The following is a 22,742-nucleotide window of genomic DNA, read 5'->3' as shown; positions in this document are numbered from 1 at the left end:
ACACACGCAAAATTCAGAGATGGAATTAAATGGGAAAGAGTTTCATCAATAAACCACTTTTTTTTTTTTCATTTTGAGATTTTTACTGAGTTTTCCAAAGTAGAATTAAGTGAGTATCAAGGAAAGCAAGCCAAATTAAGAGGCTCTGGGGGTGGGGTAGAAAGCAGACCTTCTAAGGACAAACACCAACAGTTTGTTCAGGAGTAAAGCCAAGTGAAGCACAAGTCTGCCACAGTCTGAACTGCAGGAATCTGTGTTGTATACAGAGGAGACATTTGAAAGGTGTCAATAAATTACTTCTCAGAGCAACATGTTTTCCACTTTCTCAAACAGAAAATCTTGCATGATGTTTCCAAGAAGTTTTTCTCCCCTCCCCAAAATCCTAAGTCAGTAATAGAGCAATATAGGTTTACTCCACAGAGCTGCTTTAAGTATAGCTGAAAACTAATGAGAAGGTGGAGACCACGCTGCCTTCTGCCTTTGTACAGAAAGCCTTCCCAGCTAAGGCAGGTTTAGAAAAAGGAGAAGCAGAGCACTGAGCTAACTTTTCTCCTTTGAGGAAACAACCTCATAGCTCTGCCCCTTCCATTAGTGTTCAGCCGTCAGCTGGTTGGTTTGTGGCAGTACAAAACCTCAAGCAATTTTCTGGAACAGTATCAAGTTCAGATGCATCCTTACGTTATCTCATCTCTGAAGATCTCTACTGTTGCACAGCTATCATTCCACATACTCAAAAGTCAAATACTGTGTTTCTTCCCTCCCTTTGCTCACTACCTCCTCCTCCACACTCAATGCCTGTGAAATGGAACGTTGACTTTGAATGGTGTATGCAAACACTTTGTATACTCCAATAACTTAGAACACAAACATTTACAAACCTAAAGAGCATCCTTGAGGTACTGGCATCTTATCTTAGCATCAGGAAAGATTTACGGAGTAAAGGAAGCACTGCTCAGATGAAGGATCAGCAAGATAAAGACACTGCCACATTCCTCAGCAAGCATCAGGATAAGGTGATGTGATGCCAACTGCTTGTTCCTTCACCAACACCACAGCGTGTCACTACTTCCTCTGCAGTTACAATCAGTCATAGGGTTGCACTCTGCCTCAGATGAGCTTCCCAACTTAAAGCAGACCTTCCAAAAACGAGTTGTGCCAACATAAGCAAGAGCATAGTGCAAATCAGAACTTCCTAAACCTTCATTTCCTATTGCTCACAGTGATAACTCTATCAGAGAACTACAGCCCAAGTTAAGCTCTATCCTTGAGTGACACATTGAGTAAAGCGAGGTTTTAAGGTAGAGCAGGTTTGTTAAGGAGACAGCAGGAAAAGGGGAAGATAATAGGAAAAAAGTACATTAAAGAAAACTACAATCTTTTCAAGAAGTCTTTGTAAAGGATCAAGATTTGGACAGCTAGCAAGAATACGACACAGCAAACTAAGCAAGTTATCACTACCTTAGCAACCTACCTGACTTCCCTTTTCAGCTTTCTGTCAGATCCTGCCTTTTAAAGAATGCAGGCTGATTAAATGTAATTCACTCTCAGCATGACAAGTTAAGAACAATATAAGTATCTGTTCTCTTAAGTATAAAACCCCAGAAGACATGCCAGGAGGACTTCCCACAAAAAACCAGACCTAGTTTCAAGTTTTTGCTCATTTGTTCATCTGTGCTTGTTACTTGTTCTTAATCCTACATAGCTTACTATGAACTAGAATATTCAGGAAAGCCTGAAACCATTCACTGCACATTATCCTATTAAATTCAGTGGCCTCTTTGAAAAATCCAAGCCTTAACCTCTTCCTGGAACAAGACACTGAGAACACTCTTGCTCCCTGTCCCAGTTCTTAGTGGAGCTGACAATGCCTAGTACCAATAAATATGAAAGAAAGCTGAATTACTATGGGGAACATACAAATGAGGTGCAAAAGGCTGAACTATAAACCTGGAACTTTCTGAAGTGCATCATCAGCACTGTTCTTCCGAGCACAGTGAGCCACGTCAGGGAGTCAGGCTCAACAAAATCATTCACCTCTTCTTTTGCAGTGCCTGTGGGGTTATTTTTGCCTAATTTCCTGAAACCAGTTATAGGGGTCAGAAAACTGCTAATACAGCACAAAAGCCAGTAGCAAACACTCTCTTTTCTCTTACACAGCTAAGCCACTCCTTGCTGGATCTTCAGGTAGTGCCCTAGCTTTAATATACCAAAAGCTTTGAAAACCCGTACCATAGGAACACAAATATAATAGCCTCCATTTCAGCTATATCTTTTGAGATTAAAGGGTCGAGACCAGTCTGACAAGTGGAGCCCTTCCACTAGAAACAATATTCTTCATTGTTTTTAAGATAGATAAATATTTACATATATGTCTCTGCATAATGCAGGTGCTTTGCTGCAACTACAATAAAGGTTGTCCTCATGCTGCCACGGTTTTAATCTATGCATATGCTCATTACTTCATATATGAGCTTTCTCCTGCTTCCAGCAAATTTCAGCAGGAATTCTTTATTAAACTCCCTTAGTCATACAGAGAGCACACCTTTAAATGTTCTTAACTCACTTGGATATCTGGAATACATTCTTGTTACTGGGAATCTCTATGGAGATATTAGTTGCCAATTTTGAAGTCTCTTGAATTATGGAGATCCATTAGAAACTTTCTGAACATGACACGAAACAGCATGATCAAAAGCTAAAGGCTGCTCAGTGGGTTGGATTTGTCTCTGCCCAGAACTTTCCTGCACACTAGAAAAGGATAAAGAGATTACTCCAGTGGTTTTTAACTGCAGTTGGGTACGGGCTCAGACAGCCTGAACTGAAAAGTTTCCTTCCTTGTTTCTCACAGCATGTGCCAGCATTTCTTGATGGGAATGCAAAGATTAATTACAGCTGTACTTGCTCTGAACAAATCCTTATATTCAATACAGTCCTGCAAGATTTAGAGTAGCGCTAATTAGAGCTTAGAACAACAATTCTGCAAAGACAGACATACTGAGTATTTCTTCTAATTATTTTATGCATAATAAAATCAAAGCTTCTTTCCAGAAGCAGGGTAGCATTTATTCTCAAGAGCTGGGAGCCAAAAGGACTTTTCCAGGCTAAACCCATTAGATTTTGTATTTCAGTGCTATTGCTGAAAGTAAGACATCAACCTATAACTGCTACCACACGCAGAGAGGCAAGGACAAGTACAGTATTTATTCTGTAAACCTTTGGAGCACCCAGACAGTTCTCTAATGGGCTCAATTACAAGAGGTAAAGACAAAAGAAGTTTGTTCTTAATAAAACACACATGAGGAAAAAGAAATCTTTCAACTAGAAAAATGGCAGTCATTAGGCAAGATGCAAATTCTCATAATGAATTTTCAACATGGGAGCTGTATCTATGAAGTTATTTCTCTCATTCACCTTAACCACACCAAAAATACAGACAAGATTTATTGGCATCTGAAGGCCAAAAGCAAAAACTCCTACAGGCAGCCTTACATAGTACCATAAAAATACTAGGCTTTTTAATCTACCTCCAAGAACCTAAAAGTTAAAAAGTAGGACCACACAAAGTCTGAATTTCAGCCTTTTGGTATCCATTGACAGCAGGGCCTTAATGAAGTGCATTAATGCACTGTACCTTTTAAAGGCTTTTGAATTGATTTTGCTTTAAGTTTTTGATCTTTAAGTAAAATAAAACAGGAAAAATTGTAGAGTGCCAGGAATTCACTACACAGAGCACTAGAACAGCCAGTAGCACAGCTCTCTTTATCCAGTGTCTGTCTCAGTTCCCATATGGTAGCCATATCAATTTCTTGTTATCCACTTATTTATTATGTATGATTTGCTCGTTACTTTCCAACTTATCCTCCCAATTCCATGCAGGCTACATTTCATCCAGCTGTTGCATTTTGTCATGCCATAAGTTGCTCCTGGCTTTAGGTTAAGAATCCTTTTATTTTTCCACAGAGCATTTAGTACTGAGAGCTTTAATGCCTGGTTGAGACTTCAGGTAGGTACTGTTACAAATTGCTGCTCTCTAACACTTTTCCATTTGTACTGTTTTGAAAAGGTTATAATTCACAACCTTTCTGGTTCTTGTTATTTCTCTCCAAAAGCAGAAAGTATTTCACAACAGCTAATAACCGTTTTACCCATCACATAGCTTTCTATGGATGGTTCTGCTTGAGAGAATGGCTTCTGTCATTGAGAAAAAGGTATTGAACAAGTGGATTTTGCTGGAGCTCAAAATGATTTTCAGTCTAAAACAATTTAGATTTCTAAATGGTTTTGAATCCAGTCTACTTTAAATGCACGCTCTTCTCACCTCTTGGTCAGTGGCACTTAAAGCAAGATTAGCAAGTGAAGCACTCCTTGCTGTAGGTGACAGACAACGTGTTACGAAGGCATCCTCAACTCTGCCTTCTGCTCCAGCTTAGTTCTCAATGTGAACCTCAGTGGCTGTCAAGACACACTACTGCTGGTACAGCCAAATGCTGCTCAAGAAGTTCCTCTGGTGGCAGCAGGCCCATCAACCTATCTCATTTGAGCATTTATTTTTGGAATACTGCAAATATGAGACTGTGCATTTAACTTCTATAGATGCGAACTGACAAACTACACAGTATTAGCCAATATCCACAGAATCTTGTGCAAAGATTTCCAGCTGCATTTTGCTTTATGTTACCTTCTCAATTTTTAATAAAGCCCAAACTGTAACTCGCCAACTCTCACCTCTTGAACAAAATGCCACTTTTGTTTGGGAGTTCTTACTTGAGACTTTAATCTAAAAAAATTTTCCTATTTCGTCTTAGAGACAGGATTAGAAGCCAGGGACTCCAACTGCTAATCCTGCCTACTACACATCAGACAGAATGCTTTGCAGTATTGTACTTACACAAGCAGTTAACTTCTTTTGCTGTTGATGAGTCAAACTTCACAACTTAACCATCAACTTTTGAGGTCTCGGTATTAGAGGGCAAAACTAGAACTAAGAACTTAAATCTGTCCCTTGATTGCCACAATACTGCCATAAAACCTTGCTTAGATCTTTAACTGAAGAGATACATCTCCATAACTCAACCTGCTATATGAGTCCCGAGCATGATATTATTTAAGCTGTACAGATGAAGTCTGCAGGTTACTGACCTTTTAAGTTAATATGGTATCAAGGCTCAGAAACAGCAAACATGACTTTCTGGTTTGTAGCATTACTGCCAATCCATCAGTTTTCTGGGTCAGAGTGGTATGTCCCATCCAGATAAGAAAAAAAATCTACGTAATTTAGAATCACAGAATAGTATAGGTTGGAAGGGACCTTCAAAGGCCATCTAGTCCACCCCCTCTCAATCCATTCTCTGCCCACCCTGTATTTGTGCTTGGGATTACCCTGACCTAGGTGCAGGAGCCTGCAATTGGCCTTGTTGAACTTCATGAGCTCAAGCACAGTCCACTCCAGCAGATTTCGTTTAACATGCCACTTCAAAAGTCACCGACTTTATGTCAAGCTAGTACTCTGCTGCCCAACATCTCAACTCCCTTGTCTGCTAGAGGTGGTCAAATGCTGCCACATATGCTCCATAAGCTACAGCAGCCAGTATACAGCTGAACTCCTGATCATCTTGCGTTATTGCCATACCTACTATTTCTGTACCAAAGTAAAGACATTTAAGCAACAGTTTATCCACTCTGAATCAAGAATTAGTGTGCTTCACCTCCAATACCGCCCGAACACACAGCTGGCTCTCTATGAGGCCTTGAGGCCATCAGCTCCTTGCATAAGGACAATGCAGCAACAAAGTTATACTAACACCCGGAGAAGGCTGCTCACTATGTGACACTTCCAGCATACTATCAGTTATGGCAAGTACAATTTAACCATTTCTGTTTATTTCAAATGTCTGCTTAGAGGAAAAAAAGACAGTTAATTCACAGGGGAGTGACTCGTGTCCTGTTACAAACATCCCCAAAAACCCCAAACCTCAAAACACTCAGAGAATGGTGAATTGATATAAAAGAAAGGCTCTTTAAAACATTTTCCAGAGTCTTCCAACATCCAAGGCTTTAGAGGCTCTTAGTATTTGAAGTACTAGTGGAAGTGTTCATACAATTCCCTGTGCACAGATCTAAAAATAGCTATGGACACAGTAGTAAGTTCTGGTCTTGCAAGCCCCTTACTTCCCTCTCTGGAACCTACTTCCCATTAGCACTGACGTTCAATTTCTTGGGTCTTTCTAAAAAGGAGTTATTAAAAATTAGAAATTATTTCAACAGTGAGTTAACATCAACAATAATAGATCAATATTACATTTAAATTGATGCTCTAGTAATGGATTATGAACATATTTTGCATATTAAGAATATCTGCATTGAAACAGATGCCTTTTGCAGCCTCCTTGGATAGCCATGCTCTCTTCTGTATCAAGAAGGGTGGTATCTGTAAGCACAAGTCAGAAGCCAGTGTAGCTGCAGGCGAACAACTCAGCACAGTTGCCTTAACTGCAAATAAGCTTTGGAGTTCAGAGTAAACAGCCCCATCAATGCTGAAGAGATAAGAATATGACTTGTACCACAGGAAAAGTTCAGGAGCTCTTGAAATACATAGTTACAGGCTAGAAAGACTTGGTGTCTTGAAGGGAAGCAGTAAGAATCATTCAAATAAGATACTGCTTTGACTAGTTAGGATGGAGATACAAAAACAAAACCAAAAACAATGTACATGCTTAAAAAAGCTGATAAAACAATGTTAGTTTTGCTTTAAGAATTGATGAAGCCAGATGATGGCCTCTGCAGATCTACTTGTTGTTACCTCAAGCTCTGTAACAGGCTGGCACACACAGTATGATTCTGTTACAACCGTGACAAAAGTGTAATTTTCTTGCCTGACATGCCCTATTTGTCCCATCTTTAACCACAATGACACGAAGTGTGCCAAGTTGTAACAAGTCAAGACAGTAGCTAACCTCACTTCAGATTTCATTTGTTCTGGACACATTAAAACCAAAGTAAATGGCTTCTCACATTCTCCCACTAGAAACTTGGGAGGAAGAACAGAAGCCAAAACAGAAACCAACTGACCAAAGCAGATCCTACCTTGGCCTCAATGTGTTTATGGCACAAAAGGAAACAACATTTATAGGTGCGAAAAAGCTTGCAGATACATGCACCTGAACTCCCAAATATACCCAAATACTTGTTATGAGGATCAAAGTGAAGAAGCTTCCACCCTTTCAGCCAAATGATCACTGAAATCCCAGGGTCCTTTCTGCAAGAAGCCATTCAAAATAGAATTTGTCTCCACCTGCTGGCAATGGAGAATTAATATCCAGTTGCCCAAAGTACCACGGGCAACCTCAACAGAACAAATGTTACAGGACATTTTGCAACACGTGATGAATGTATTCATTTCTAATATACAGACAGAAAATGGGGTAGGATAATGAGGGCAAGGGAGAGGAGAGAAGAATCACATCCTGATTACAAAGGAATTCCTATTCTAGTAGTTAAAAAATGAGGACGGAGACGTGACAATGTAACCAAATATACAATGAAGCTTTTGTCCCCAGACTACTTGGCTTGCATACAAGGAACAGAGGAACTTGGGTTGGTGGGGACAGGCTGGGGCAGGGGAAGAGCAAGAAGCTGATGTTTGTGAAAAGAAAGTGAAATTGGTTAGTCTGCTTTAAGAAAGACTGAAGAAAAGAAGCAATAAAGCACCCTGCTATTGTAGAATCCACCCACTCGCTTCTGAAATGCTCAAAGACCCAGACAGGCATTTACAAACAGCACTTCTAGGCACTGAATGTGAAGCAGAAAACACTGAAATGCCAGAGGCAGCTTCTGTAGACCGAGAGAAGCAGCTTTCCAATTACATAGGGGTTATGGTCAGAGCCATTTTCTTTCAACTATTTTGCTACTGATGAATCAGTCATTAAGCTCAGTGTGACAGACCATAGGAAGACACCTGTACACTGATTTTCAGCTCTAGTTAACCCGCCAACATGTTCTACTTTGTATTTTTAAACAGTCACACAACTTCCTGGAGAAAAAATAGAGAGTTCAAAAGCAGACCAACATGTCCCATTGCTCAGCAGCTAAAATAATAACAATAATAGAAAAAGGAGCCGGTGTTCAGCTGACTGCAAGACCAGGGTAAAGAAAATGCAAGCGCTGAGCAGGGTTATTATTTCAAGGATTGTTGAGAGGCATTCAGAAAGATGACAGTAAAGCAAAGCTTCACAATCTTAGTGATGATTTAAAAATTATTCTAAACATAATAAATTCAGTTCAAATAAAGTATATTGCATATAATAGCACATTTATACTCTGTCAGAAAGGGAGTGCTGATGCAGAGGTTTTCTTTAGCCTTAGTTAAAATCAGTTCAGAAAAGATTTATTTTCTCAGTGCGGACCGTATCTGGCTTCTATTTATTTACATGAGTCTATACTATATCCAGTGAGGGTTTAAACTAAATGAAGGTATGGGTTTATACATATCATATATAATTATAAATAAGGCATTTCCTTAAACCACCTGCTTTCTTTAAGAACTTAAGCAGTTTTAAACTTATTTTGTTAAAAGGGGCTGCACTGCTGCTAAGCCCCATGTACTCCGGGAATTAGACTTCTGCTGAACCTAGAAGCAAGGCATGGAAACTTGTTCAAGCTATGCAGGTGTTAGTAATTCTTTTAGCAATCAATCCAGAAGTAGCATTTGTATCCTCGAGAATAATACTGCAGAGAATTATTTTAAATGTATGTAAGCGCTTTTTATTTACAACTCAGGTACATTATAATCTATTAGCGATGCAGCTTGCCCAGTAAAACAGCAGCACCCAAGATCTTCGAGTTTAATGCCACAGATGCATGCAGCAGGACCAAGTTACACAGTGGTTCAGTAATACACCATATCATTGCACTACTGACAACCCCTCTGGTACCTGCAGGCAGTTCCAGTATTACTAAAAAGGTTATATGAATGCCATCCAAAAAGATGCATGAGAGAACTATACCATGGTGTTGAAGATGACAGTGTATTAAATGATCAGTTGCATGCCTGTGTGCTTTGGGTTTGTGGGCCTTTTTTATTTTTTGGAATTTCCTGTTTAATCCTCAAAGCCAGAGAATGCAGAGGTAGGCCTACTAGTCTTGGAATGCTATTTATTCAACAAACTGGACTTCTTTTTTTCCAGTTTGATGCAGTTTTATTGCTAACATGTACAGGAATGAACCTCCCACATGATCCCCATCTGAATCTCCTCCTAAAAACAAACCCCATGCTTGCTCATAGCATTTCCCAGAAAAAAAAAAAGCAATTCTTAACAGGCTGCTGGTGTAATTATTCCTTACTATACTGGATTCTCTTAGTAGTTATCTCATGTTAAATTCAAGTTCCCTATGGCATGAACCATCTTTTTATCCCACATTTGAACAGCGCTTAGAACAGCAAAGTCTTAGTCTGTGTCTACAGATGCAAGGAATTACGGAACAATTAATCTGTCTTCTCCCGCCCCGCACATCCTTCCCCCCATTCCCAGCACTGTAACATGGAAATTGTTACATTTTTAGCCCGAGGAAAGGAGGTTTAAACAATCATCCTGTAACAGCTTTACCTAGCCTTTATTTTTCAGCCATTTAGCAGCCTCGTTGATACTTCAGTGACTGATTTCAAAGGTACCGAACAAGACAAATCAGGAATATACTAGTGGAGACAGAAGAGTACCTAAGGGCTGCAACATAAATTTAACTACAGTATCAGACACTAGAGAACCTGCAGAGAGGAGCAGCATGAGGAAACAAACATTTCACTACTGAATCTCTCCAGCTTTCCTTCAGCAGTATCAAGTTCCTTCTTAAGAGTTTAAGGGAGACTATACAAACCCATGCTTCCATTCTCTACCTAGCTCCTCTAATTAAACATTGATAACATATGAGGCATGAAGAATTTCAACTGTAACTGTTTCTCCTTAATAAAAAAGGAAAAAAAGCTGGATGCAGTCTGGGGACAAAACACTCAAAACAGACTTCTACCTGCACATTAATATGCCAAAATCAAAGATTTACTAGAACAATTAGGATGTCACCACATGTAATTTTCCAAGTGACTAGCGGTACTAGGTTGCATGGATCACTATGTGGTTTCACTGAAAAAAAAAGAGGAAAAAACCCATCTTGTACATAGGAAGAGAAAGAGTAGGTTATTAACAGCTGTCAGAAACATATTCCATACCAGAAGTGCAGCTATTTTGGCACAAGAGCATGAAAACCTAATAATGAGAAAGCAAGGAAGATAGCACATTTTTACGCTCACTGTCATCTTTCAGTGCTTATCCAAGTTTCACTTGCAGACGTCAGGATGAAAAGAAACAGCCAAATAGCAGCAGCCGGAATGGGTGGTGCATTCACTTCAAAAAGATCTGCACACAGGAATAGTTTGCCAGTATCAATATAGTGCAAGCTGGCAGGACTGGAAAGTTACAAATTAAGTGTGCCTTCATCAGTGACCTGCTATGAACAGACCTACTGAGCTCCTAAAATATTTTTAGTTCAACCAATTCCTGCCTTTTTTGGTTCCTCTTGCTCTTCCAGTTTATCCAGTCATGTGCACTTTTCCACTCCCTCTTTACTGCCATGTAGTTTTTCAAGTTTGGCTCCAATTACCACTTGTTTCTGCTGCTGAAGTGCTCAGATTTACAGCACTACTATAAACGGTGATGATCATCTGATGCCTGAATCTTGCATGTAGCAAGCAATCTTTCAACTGAAGAGAGATGTATATGGCAGGGAACTTTTTCCTTACCACCATGAAGATGGACATACTCACCAGCTGATACTCGCTCCGACGGCTGAAGGCTTCCTTGATTCCCGAATCCCTCCACAGCGCTCCCAGTGCGGGTACATACAGCTGGAAGGTGGCAGGCTCTATGGGCATTCCAGCTTTGTTTTCAAAAGCCATCAAAAACATTCCGTGCTTCTCATTCTCCGTGTACTGCCAAGGGATCCCCAGTTTGTCCCGTGCATCAACCAGAACCCTGCAGCCCTAAAGAATGATTCAGATAAGAAAGTCAGTGATAAAAAGATTAAAGTGGAAAAGAACAAGGACTCAGAGGTACTTGAAACTCTTTTATTTTTCTTGTGAGACTGAACTCAGATGAGAATCATAAATATCGTTTATTGCAACGTCTCCAGCAGAAATAAGATAGAAAGAGCTTGTTTGTATAAGCAACTTATCCACAATGTATTTCTCCAGGTGGAAAAATACACTAGCAGCAACAGCTAGTTGCAGTAAGCAATACTACCAACAGATAACAGAAAGTAAACACTGAATGTGTGAGAGAAGTACCTGGGAACTAATGTATGATCCTCACAGCTGTAGTTTTAAAAGTAACACCGTGCCTGAAAGAGAGCTCTTCCATCTTTCTCTTTTCATTTGGGTTTAGATAACAAAAATTACATGCTACTAGTCTCAAGCCTTAGGAGATCAGAAGAGCCTCAAAAAAAACATTGCTGAAGGAAAAGCTGTATATTCTGGTGAAGCAAAGTATACTGAGCAACTAAAATTGAGGGAACTTACCAACTTCCAGTGCTGTATGCTTCCACTAACCAGTTAAATATTTAGGTGAAAAAGATAGCAATACCGAACTAGCAAGATCCAAAAAGCATGGTGCTGTAAAGCATGATTTTGGAATCACAGAATGGCTTGGGTTGGAAGGGACCTTAAAGCTCATCCAGTTCCAACCCCCTGCCATGGGCAGGGACATCTTCCACTAGAACAGGTTGCTGCAAGCCCCGTCCAACCTGGCCTTGAACACTGCCAGGGATGTAGCAGTCACAGCTTCTCTGGGCAACCTGTGCCAGTGCCTCACCACCCTCATAGTAAAGAATTTCTTCCTATTGTCTCATCTAAACAACCCTTATCTGTCAGCTTAAAGCCATTCCCCCTTGTCCTGTCACTACAATACCTTGTAAAAAGCTGCACTCTGGATTTCTTGTAGGCTCTCTCTAGGCACTGGAAGACCGTTATAAGTCTCACCAGGGCCTTATCTTCTCCAAGCTGAACATGCCCAACTCAGCCTGATTTTGATATTTGGATGCTGTACACCCCAGCTTGACAGATTTCTTGGAAATTTACTATAATGAGCATCTTCCATTTAAACACTTCCATGCAAATGGTCACCTCCAGAAGGAAAGCTCAGTGACAAGAAGACTGAAGACACAGCACAGATTTCAAGCTACTGGGCTCAGAAAAGCAGGTGCAGTTTTCCATCAGTATCACCCTACTCTCTCAACTTGCCACACCTTTGCTAAGAAGTCATGACAGGTAGGTTTTGATACTTTATTTCTGGTAAAATCTGGAAGGAAAGTGATCCTGTTCTCAAATTTAACTGAGGATTACCAAAACTGCTTAATTTCACATTTTGCAGTTTTTATGGAAACCTAATTTCATATTCCTGGCAACAAGCCAAACACGAGGCTAAGCAACTTTGAAACTTCAGTCTTGAATCTAACTACACCTCTACTAACTAGTTTCAGATGGTGAATAGTTATGTCTCAATAGTAAGCACCATTTCAGCAATTGATAAATCCTTTAAAGGTGGCTTAGCATCTTAAGTACCATCTAATTCACAAGTAAAATCTGTGGATTGTATTAAAGTACTTGGTTTTCTTCTTTGTTTGTTTTACAGTTTATGAAAAGAAATAAAGAAAATTGAAGTTCTGTTTCCACATTATACAATTGATTTTTTTTTTTGGCATACTTTAAGCTATGCACAAGAGTGCACGTATGTTTTCTTAACACTTGAACCTTTCACCTCTTCAGTCCTTTAACAGCACCACACAACAAGAAACAGTAATTTTCCCAATGGAAATTAAGATTTGAGAGGGAATTGGGAAGCAATTTAATGTGAGTGGCACAGAATAGCAGCTCAAAGAGAAGCATCATGGTTGTCACTGTGCAACAGTGTTCCTGAAGTGCAGTTTCCCCAAAATGTAAATATTTATGATTCTCTAGTGAAAGTAGAGAATATATATCCACACTACCATGAAAAGACTAAAATTGAATATATTTACAAACTGCTGCTTTAAATTCTAGACATAACTATTTAGTAACTGTCACACAGACCAAAAGCCAATTCTCATCCCTAGTCACAGTTTATCCCTTTATTAACAGAAGTCTCTAGATCTGCATTGTTTAAACTGTGTTAACAAATACAAGCATGAAGAAAATCACTTATACTGTTCTGTTTCTGAACTGCAGATGCCTACATGAAGTCTCACAACATTAGACACTTCTGCAAGCCTATCACTTACACAGAGCTCCATCCCAACTGCAATTCAAAGCCAGTGTCAGCTTCCCCCAACCCCTAGTTGAGAGCTTTGATTTTCCAAAGCATCGTGGTAATCAAGACTGGTGGGACATCACAATTTATAGGCATTTACTGCCAGGTCTGTGTCTGTGCAGCAAGAAGTGTTTATGAACAGAAATGGTTAACCAGCACTGTGCGTCGGCCAGGATCACCATCTCCCCACGCTGCAGGCCCTGCGGAGCTCCCAGCCCACACAGGCCAGCTCTGACCTTTCACCTGCTTGGGCTCCAGCTCTCTGCAATCATCTCCCCCAGCCACTCAGCTCAGCTCCGGCTTTTCCATCTTACAGCTTTCAGACTGATTTAACCCTTACCCATCTCACAGCTACTGCAGTCCCTTCAAGGAATGGTGGCAAGATCACGCAATTGCCATCCTCCGCGCACTTTCCCGCACTGTTGCTCTGCCTTTTCCTGCTCCCGCTGGAGACACAGAGGATCTCAAGAGACTGTTGTTAAGGAAAGTTTCATCATTTGTTTGGAGAAAACCATAGAGCAGAGTTTCAATCGTGCGTAGAGACTGCTCCAGTCCCAGAATAGTCACTTATCTTCTGGCTGCTGCTCCTTGGAAATGCAGGTTTGAATCTCACTGGGCAAGTGAGAGAACTAAACTTAGACTTAAGAGACCCTATGCGAGAGCATTAACTACTCTAAGGTGACCCATGGGGAGCATGTAGCATCAGCACCTTCCTCTGACTGTGTTAGAGAGAAGAATGGTTGGCACCAAATCAGAGTCCAATCTGGGACAGAGCAGCAGATTCAGATGTAGATACATCAGCTTAACACTGACAAAACAGATACAGACACACATAGAAAACCAATTTTAAACACCAAATAAAGAACATAAAGAATATTAAACGGGTGAGTAGGAATGCTGTCCTATGCACACCCACAGGAACAGCACCTCTCAAAATCAGGATCTGCAGAACACACCAGCTCTGATGCACCTACAATGCATCAGGAGTAAAAGCTTTACAGAGCAAGTAAAACAGCCAGCTCTCAGCAGTTAAAAGTATTTGTGACTCGGCAAGATCCCCAGTAAAGTGAATCTGAACTTAACATTGCTCCATCTCCACAAAACAGTTCCATAAATGCTACAAGCAGATGTCAGAAAGACGAGGAGAAAAAAAAATTGCCAAATTTAGACCCCACATACTGCTATTCTCGCACTTCAGAGTTACTGGCAACACTTTTTTGCAGCCACAGAAGCATCTGATAATCCTTGCCCCATCAATCTGCAGAACAAGTTACCATAGGAAAGGCTTTCTCTTTCTGGAAAGAATTCAAAACACTTTCCGCAGGTCTTTCCTCCAAAAAGCCCATCATGGGAGACAGCCAGAGAGTCACTTTCATCTGTAGTTAAAACTGCTTGAAGTTTATATTGATGCCCAGAGATAAAGATTTCATTTAGAAGAATCAATTTAAACTAAAATTACTAGAATCTCCATTTATTATAGAATGAACAGAATAGTTTAATATATTTAACAATAAAGTATACTTATAAAAACTCAATCTGGACTCACACACCATTGGTACAAGTAAGACAAAACCACCAAACAAGTCTTATTGGATGTACAACACTCCCTCCCAAGCTCAAATAGCAAAGGTAACACCAGACTATTTTAATTGCAGTGCTCATTTCACAGTAAACCTTCCCAGCACTGCTATATGACAGTTTTTCTGCATTATGTATTTACAGTAGAAAATGTCAATTCACTCTTTCACTCAGAAGACGGAACACTGTCAACTGCCATTCTGTTTTCAAATTTGGAACATGGAAAAAAATGTGGCAACCACTATTGATATGAAATAAACTTCTGAACAGTTCAGCTGATCAAAAGCTTTTGTGCTGCAGTCAAAGCAGGACCTAGAATAAGCACAGATGGAAAGAATTAAAATTCACAGATAAGGCTAGTGGCAGGCAAAACAGTAACATACTGGAAGCACCAGTTAGGGAGGAAGTTCTCTGTTCCATTCATTTCTGAACAATTTTTAACATATTCAAGTCACTGTGTATGTCCCTGGCATGCACAAAACCTGAGCGGAGAGAGCGTAGAACAAGAGAAAGTGTAACGAGAGTGTGACATGGTCTAACTCATGAAGTAAGTTTTCTTCTTTCAAGAAGAAAACACTAAACATAGCTAGAAATTCAGTTTTGAAAGAAGAAAGAGGAAAAAAATAACTAAGGCATGATATACCAGAAACCTACAGAAATTACAGACCAGTTGCAGAAAAGGAGTAGACAAAGACTATTCTGTCCCTGCCCCTTGCTACACAAGTACAGGAGGTACACTTGTAAGAGTGGTGCAGCAACACAGATCTCAAACAGGAGAGTTAAACTAAGAAGGGTTTTGCCTGTACACCTCCCAGAGAGACTTAACTCATTTACATAGGATGTTGGCCAAAAGTATAAATGGACTTAAAAAGAATTCAAGACAAATTGATGGAAGAAAGGTCCAAAGAGAACTATTCAATTACATTCCAGATGCAGCTCCTGGCTCAAGAAGTTTCCGAAACCAAAGGCTGCCAGTAACTGGGAGAGTATACCAAAGTATCACATGGCCTTGTTCTTGTACCCGGGTTCGGTTGTGGGTTGTTTTTTTCCATGTCAGAGACAAAGCACTAGATCCATGGCCTGACAGAGCACAGCTGTTAGGCACCGAGCAGAATGTTTGCTACTCACCAGCAGTATGAAGGGTTTACGAGCATTTGCACAAACGCTCATTGCTGGTCCTGACTCAAAGATACTTTTTTCCTTTACTTTGGAAAGTGTTCTAGCTTTGGAAAAGAAGAAATCCAGGTTGTCTTGTACTTTTAAATAATAATTAAGCAATTTTGGGGGGATTTTTAGAAACGTTATCACCAGTAGCGTGACTTGAAGCCAGAGATGCTTGCCAATACATGAAAAGAAGTGGCGCAGTATTTAAAGAGCAGCTTGATCTAAGAATATTTTACATCAGTTGTTATACTACTACATAAAACACCACATTCACATTTTAAATTATTCACATACTCCAGGACTTGAAGGATTCGTTATCCTTAAAATCTCACACCTTTCACCAGATGGCCCAACTCAGTGGCTGAGTGAACGCACCACAGTTAAGCATCAAACATGCAAAGTGAATAATAGGTTTGGGGAGCATTTGCTAGTGAGCAAGGGAAGGTTCTTCCAAGTGCAAGCTGACAGTCAGGTGATCAAAAGATTTGATTATTCTAGTCAAGTGTCCAGAGAGAACTTGCAAAACTACTTAGAGTTTATATACAAGTAGCCTCCTACAGTGTATTTTCTCAAAATAATTGAAGAAACTACTAGTTAGGAGATCACAGACAACAGAGTAACTGTTAAGCATGAAATACTGCAGTAGCTACATTTTAAGCTTTTACTGTTAATACACTGCCCAACCTCATACCAAAGCCCTGCATCTCCAGCATCTATGTATCAGTTAGAGGAACTGTTGTGAGAGAAGTGCTCATCACTGCTCAACACTCAATCAGGGGACTTCAGGTCATGGCTAATAGGCAATATAGTCTTCCCCCATGGCTGCAAACCCGCATCGTAGGGAACAGGGAGAATCAAACATGCTTCCCACTGTGCTTTTCCTCATCATTGTTGGCAAAAAACTGGCAAAGTCTGAGGATCACAATTCAGAGAGACAAATACAGATCTGAGCTAATGCCAAAAGGAGTTCCACCTCAGCAAGATACTTCTAACAGACCCTTTGAGCCAGTGCAACAGGACAGAGCAAATGCAGCTGTACGAACACAGGTCCAGCTGGACTGGCAAGTCTGACTGTACCAAAAACCTGCAGCAGCTCCATGATCACTAGTGCCAATACAAGACAGAGAAAGCTGAATCACACAGCCATAGATGGGACTGGACTCAGCAGCATTACTTACTGGCAAGTTAAGAAAGATGATAAAATGTAACCTACTTGTATTTTTAGAAAACATCTCAACCTTCTAAAGAAGAGATTCTCAATTTTAAGTTTTAAAAATAAAGTTGTCAGTGTTTGCAAATATAGTCCTATGCACTTTTTAAAAACTTGCTGCTTGGAACAGTTGGAAGGTGACCTACTACTAACCAAGTAAGAGCAAGACAATCAGACTTTTATGGCACACTATCATAAAAGAATTAATGGTGGTTTTATTTGATCGATGTCCTTGGAAAGTTATAGCCAAGCAGCATGGGAGACACCAATGTCATTAAGGATGAGGTTTCATGTTACATAGTGAGTCTAACAGCTTAGGTACCATCAAAAGGGGCATCTTTCCTGGTAGTGTCGTTCCACCCTCTGCTGTTTGATAGGTTGTCATTCATCTGAGCCCACAAGCCAGTCCAGTGAGCAAACGCCACCAAAACCCTAGTCATTTATGTAAAAGGTGGTTTCCACTGCCTGTATTAGTTTGCTGTGAGGCGAGACAGACACAAGGGCTAGGGGTGGGAGCAGCACTAGTTAGCCCAGTTAGACAACAAAAAGGCTCACCAGTTATGTGTGTATTTTCACCATTCACATATTCCAGTACCACCCAGGTGAGAGCAGGGTAAACAGTAAAGATGACCTACCTTCCAGCCCAGCATACAAATAAAAAGTGGGAACAAAGGGGAAGTGTCATTTACTTAGTCCACAGGAACACAAACATTAAGAAACATTTGGATTAGCCACTGAATCTCTGAATTGGGAGCAGCAGTGATGTCTGCTTGTCTGGAAACTCTGAAAAGACTCCTTGTCTTTGACTGAATCCAGCAAAAAGATGATGAATGCAGCAGAAGAAAAATACTCACTGCAAGCTTTACTTGCAACTCGACCCAAAGGAGAGAGATGATGACCTCAGAAGTGACGACTGACGCAGGTCCCCAAAATAAAGTTCTTAGAATCATAGAATCAACTAGGTTAGAAAAGACCTTTAAAATCATCAAGTCCAACCATTACTCCAGCACTGCCAAGACCACCACTAAAACGTGTCACTGAGGCCTCATCTACACAGCTTTTGAACACTTCCACGGACAGTGACTCCACCACTGCTCTAGGCAGCCTGTTCCAATGCCTGAGGACCCTTCCAGTTCCTAATATCCAATCTAAACCTCCCCTGGTGCAGCTTGATGCTGTTACCTCTTGTCCTATTACTTATTACTTCAGTGAAGAGACTGACCCCCACCTCACTTTCAGGCAGTTGTAGAGACTGATAAGGTCCTTCTTGAGCCTTCTCTTCTCCAAGTTAATGCTTCCAGAATTACATTATGAGGCTTCTTTTCCCGAGACCATCATGCTAATATCTAGTTCATAATTAGTTCATGCTTTCAACAGAGCAGAAGCAGCATCTGCAGCTCCAAAAGTATCACCATCGGGTTTTCAAGACCCTGTCATGTGCCCTCATAAATATATTGTAAATATACAGTATATTTATGCCCAGCAGATGTGCTGCAACAGAAGGGAAGGGTAGAGAGGGAACGGCCTTCCAATGCTATAACAAGAACAGCTCCTGACCCTCACAAGGGTAAAAACCCCTCCATGCAAGTGAAGAAAAGTCATTTGGAAACTCCACAATCCGATTCCTTTTAGTTTTTTCTCTTGTTGTAATCTGCATTGAAACTTACTTTTTCAAACAATGTGCACTAGTTTGCCTGTGCTCCAAAGTTTTCTTGTAAACATGCTAGTAGCACAATTTGCTGTTTCTTTGCCAATACTGTTTCCAAGTTCATTATATATGTACAATCAACCAACTGAATATAATGTAAGCTCCCAAATTTAGTCACTCAAGTGACTAAACTTTTGTCTGGAAAACATCAAAGTATGTGTCTACAGTCTCCAGGGACTAACCCATGTTCTGCAATCCTAATGACTACATCACAAGAGCATTGTAAGCTCTATTTTCGAACAACGATGAATATTTATCACTTACTACTGACCATTACTCCTCTCCCACTGTCCACCATGATGAAGACAGACTGCTCTCTCCTAGCCCAAGCAAGACACATCCCAAGGCAAAGAGCCCACCAGAGCTGATGGATTTTGTATTTAAGACACAGAAAATACATCAACTGGAAGTCCGTAAGAGTTTCATTGATTAAATGAACCTGAACAGGAAAACCAACAAGACTTCAACTTTTTTTTTCACTTTTTTCTACATAATTTTATATTATTTTTGTGTTACAATAACCACAACATGGTATAAGCATAAACAGATAATCAGATGAGCATAAACAGACAATCTGGATAATCAGATTTAAATACAGGTTCTATCACACAACTTTACCACTTGTATGTTAAATTTAATGCAAAAGCTCCTAATTAGCCACAGTTTTTACCATGTACTGTCATTCCTTTCAGAAGAAGGTGTCCCAGCAGAAATGAGACTGACACTGTCCTGTGACCAACTACTCAATTAGAGCTAGACCCCAGCTTTGAAGCAACAGATTGAGTGTCACTATCATCCCCTCCTAACAGGCTCATCTGCATGTAAACCCAAGGGAATGTGGAGTCAAGTCAATTTAAGGAGTAACTAGAGTTTACATAATGGGAAGATGTATTCTATGCCCCCTTCACCTTTGCACTGTTAGAAGAAATATGCTTGCATTATAAATGACTAGGTAATTTGGTCACTTAAAGTGTAGCTCCCAACTAAACTGAGGACTATTCTTTCCCACTTCTCAGAGTTCCTATCTGTACCTGACTGAAGTCTACAAGTTGCAGGTTTTCTTGTTTTGGTTTTCAGTGACACAAAGTACACCTACCTTATAGTCAGAGACCATGAACATAAGCCCATTCAAGGTATACAGAGTACCTGCAGCAACGAAACAGCAGCTGTCTGGGCTTAGTATTGGCTGCAGAAGTCCAAAGCTCACCTTAAAATGGGCTTCAGCACGGGCTACTCATTTTGTCCGCTCTACTGTCACTCAAATACAAGCTGATAAGAAGAAACTCTCATGTATACCCATGTGTACTACAACTGCACTCAATAGTCCCAAAGATATATCCTAAGGGAATCTTCATGTTCAAAATCTTTGGTTTTCTCCCCCAAACTCAGAGCCTTCAAGCAAAGTTACATGACATTTCCTCAGAAGTACTTCCTCAGTCAATCACCACAGACAACAAGAACACACTCACAGACGTACTGAAACCTTCAGGTGGCTTTCTCATTTTCAACACTGGAATAACATTACCAGAAACCTCAACAGATTATACTTTAGGCTTTTAAAAGCTGAACTTTTTTTCCTCTTTTCAGATTGAAATCCCCCAAAGAAGCTGGTGCAAGAACCACTCTTGCTCTTGTAGATTATTTTCTTATGCAGCTGAACCAGGTTTTTTCAAGCAGCATGACATTCTTGTACTTGAAACAAAATAACATTTAGACAAGGAACATCAGAGCCATGATTCATCAGGTATCTAAGACCTTTAACTGTTATCAAAGGAAGTAGCAAGGCCAACCTATCTGTTTTGGAAGGTATCAAAAGATTTCTTCAGCTGTAGTTGGAAGGCATCAAAATGCTCATTTAACATGATCAGACATCTCACAGATTTGAAACTAAAGGTACAGAAAGTTTTCCAAGCTTCCCTGAAAACCCAAGAGTCATCTTAAAATTCATGCTGCAGCAGCTAGCCCTGTCCTATCCACTTTCCTTTTCCAGGTGGGTGTGCTAAAGTTACGAAGCCTGTGTACTCATACCAGAACATTAACACTACTGCTTTTCACTTCAGTCATCAAAAAGTTTCAGAAAGTGACTTTGAAACTTAGCCCCGATTAACAAGCAAAACCCTAGTTAACCGATGACTATTTACCTTAAACCAAAGCAAAACTAATGTATTTGAAGACCATCCCACAAATACCAGAAAAAGCTAGCAAGGCCCTGAACCATCACCTGTACTAAATGAAAAGTAAATTCTGTATCACAGATTTATTTCGTTTCAGCATTTTGTTTCTAACTAGGGTTTCCCCAAAGTAGGAGACGAGAAATAGCAAGAACAGGGTGAGGAGAGAACTCAGCACTGGAAAGATATCAGAAAAGGAAGAAGCTGAAAACTCTGGATAAAATGGAAGCAGACACTAATGTCAATGAATACTTGAGCAATGTTATTTTAAAAAGGTTTGACTGTTCTCTGAATCAGTTTCCTCTTTCTCCATAAGCTGTATAGACTGACTAAATACTACTGCAATAAGCACTTCAGAAATATCAAGCACTATTGAGAGAGTAGGAAACCTCCTCCTTCAGTGAGAAGTTTAGTCATGGCTGGAAAATGAAAATTGACCATTTAATCCCAGAGATTTACACTGCATTTCTAACTCAGATCTCAGTGTTGCAGAAGCTTAACAGAACCATTGTTTGACCATGCTGAGAACTGTGTGGAAAAAGGGGCCAAGGTTGCTGCAGCTGTACTTAACATCAAACAGATTCATATGCTATTTGATAGGATCATTCTCACACAGTCCACATATCATATTATAAGAATTCATGTTATATATTTTCTGGTAAGCCAGACACATGATGATCTCCGTTCCATTTAGTCTTAATGAGTGATGATTCTAGTCTGAACTTCCTGAAAAAGTGAAAAGAATAAGTAATCTAAACACTACTATAGAAAGAATAGCAATCAGATTCACTTGACAATTTACATCAAAGAAGCAGAACAAGTTTACTTGAAACATTTTATGGTTATCCACAGAAAAAAGTTGAACACAAGAAAGTATTACTCAATTACCCTAAAATAAATGCATTGACAACACCACTATGTTTTGAAAGCCATATAATTCTGTTGTGGTATTTGATTTCTCCCTGATGATTACGGCAGAATATCCAGGTGTTAGGAGGTTTTTTTTTCAGATGAGCACAAAGCAAACAGAATATCTAATGCCTTCTTCCCACCCTCCAGTCTCAGACCTCCTTCCCACCAGAAAACTCATTTACTTCCCTTTGTTTGTACTCTCTTATGCCTGCTCTTTCCATAGCGACCACCCCCAAGGCATTCCCCAAAACCTATGGGTGAAGAGTAAATTGTATTCTTATATTCAAGAGCCACTTCTGCCATCTGGAGAAACAGAGAAGGCAGAGGCTAAGAGATACTGCCCTAGCTAAAAGGACAGCCTAAGTTAATGCTCCCAAATCACAGCCTGCAAGGCCAAAAGCACAACCTGTTGAAGCATATTAACTCATACAAAAACACTTACAAATTCTAGTTTGATGATTAGGAGGCTTAAAAAGATGTTCAGCTGACAACAGTCCAAGAAGTGTTGTTAACTACCAGCCTTGAAATCAGACTAGCACGCTACCTTGAGGACCTGGATTCTACCCTAAGGTCTGCAACTGCTCAAAGCCATCCAGCAGACAAGTGTTTCAAGTGCATAACTCAGCCTGCCCTACTACAAGATGGAGACACTTTTCTTTCAAAGCACACCA

At 40.1% G+C, this 22,742-nt stretch overlaps 1 protein-coding gene across 1 annotated transcript in view; it reads right to left on the bottom strand.

The window, feature by feature from the left end:
* Positions 1 to 22,742, bottom strand: part of GNA12 (G protein subunit alpha 12) — a 38,643-nt gene that overhangs the window by 13,485 nt on the left and 2,416 nt on the right. The window contains exon 2 of the mRNA XM_057416914.1: positions 10,814 to 11,029. Within this exon, the coding sequence (XP_057272897.1) occupies positions 10,814 to 11,029 (216 nt within the window). The remainder of the gene's footprint in view (positions 1 to 10,813; positions 11,030 to 22,742) is intronic.

Source organism: Pezoporus wallicus, unplaced genomic scaffold (genome assembly GCF_028554395.1).
Source record: "Pezoporus wallicus isolate ANWC-B61680 ecotype Strahan unplaced genomic scaffold, APGP_CSIRO_Pwel_v1 scaffold_7392, whole genome shotgun sequence".
In the NCBI taxonomy this organism is placed as follows: domain Eukaryota; kingdom Metazoa; phylum Chordata; class Aves; order Psittaciformes; family Psittacidae; genus Pezoporus; species Pezoporus wallicus.
This window is presented reverse-complemented; position numbering and strand designations above follow the sequence as displayed.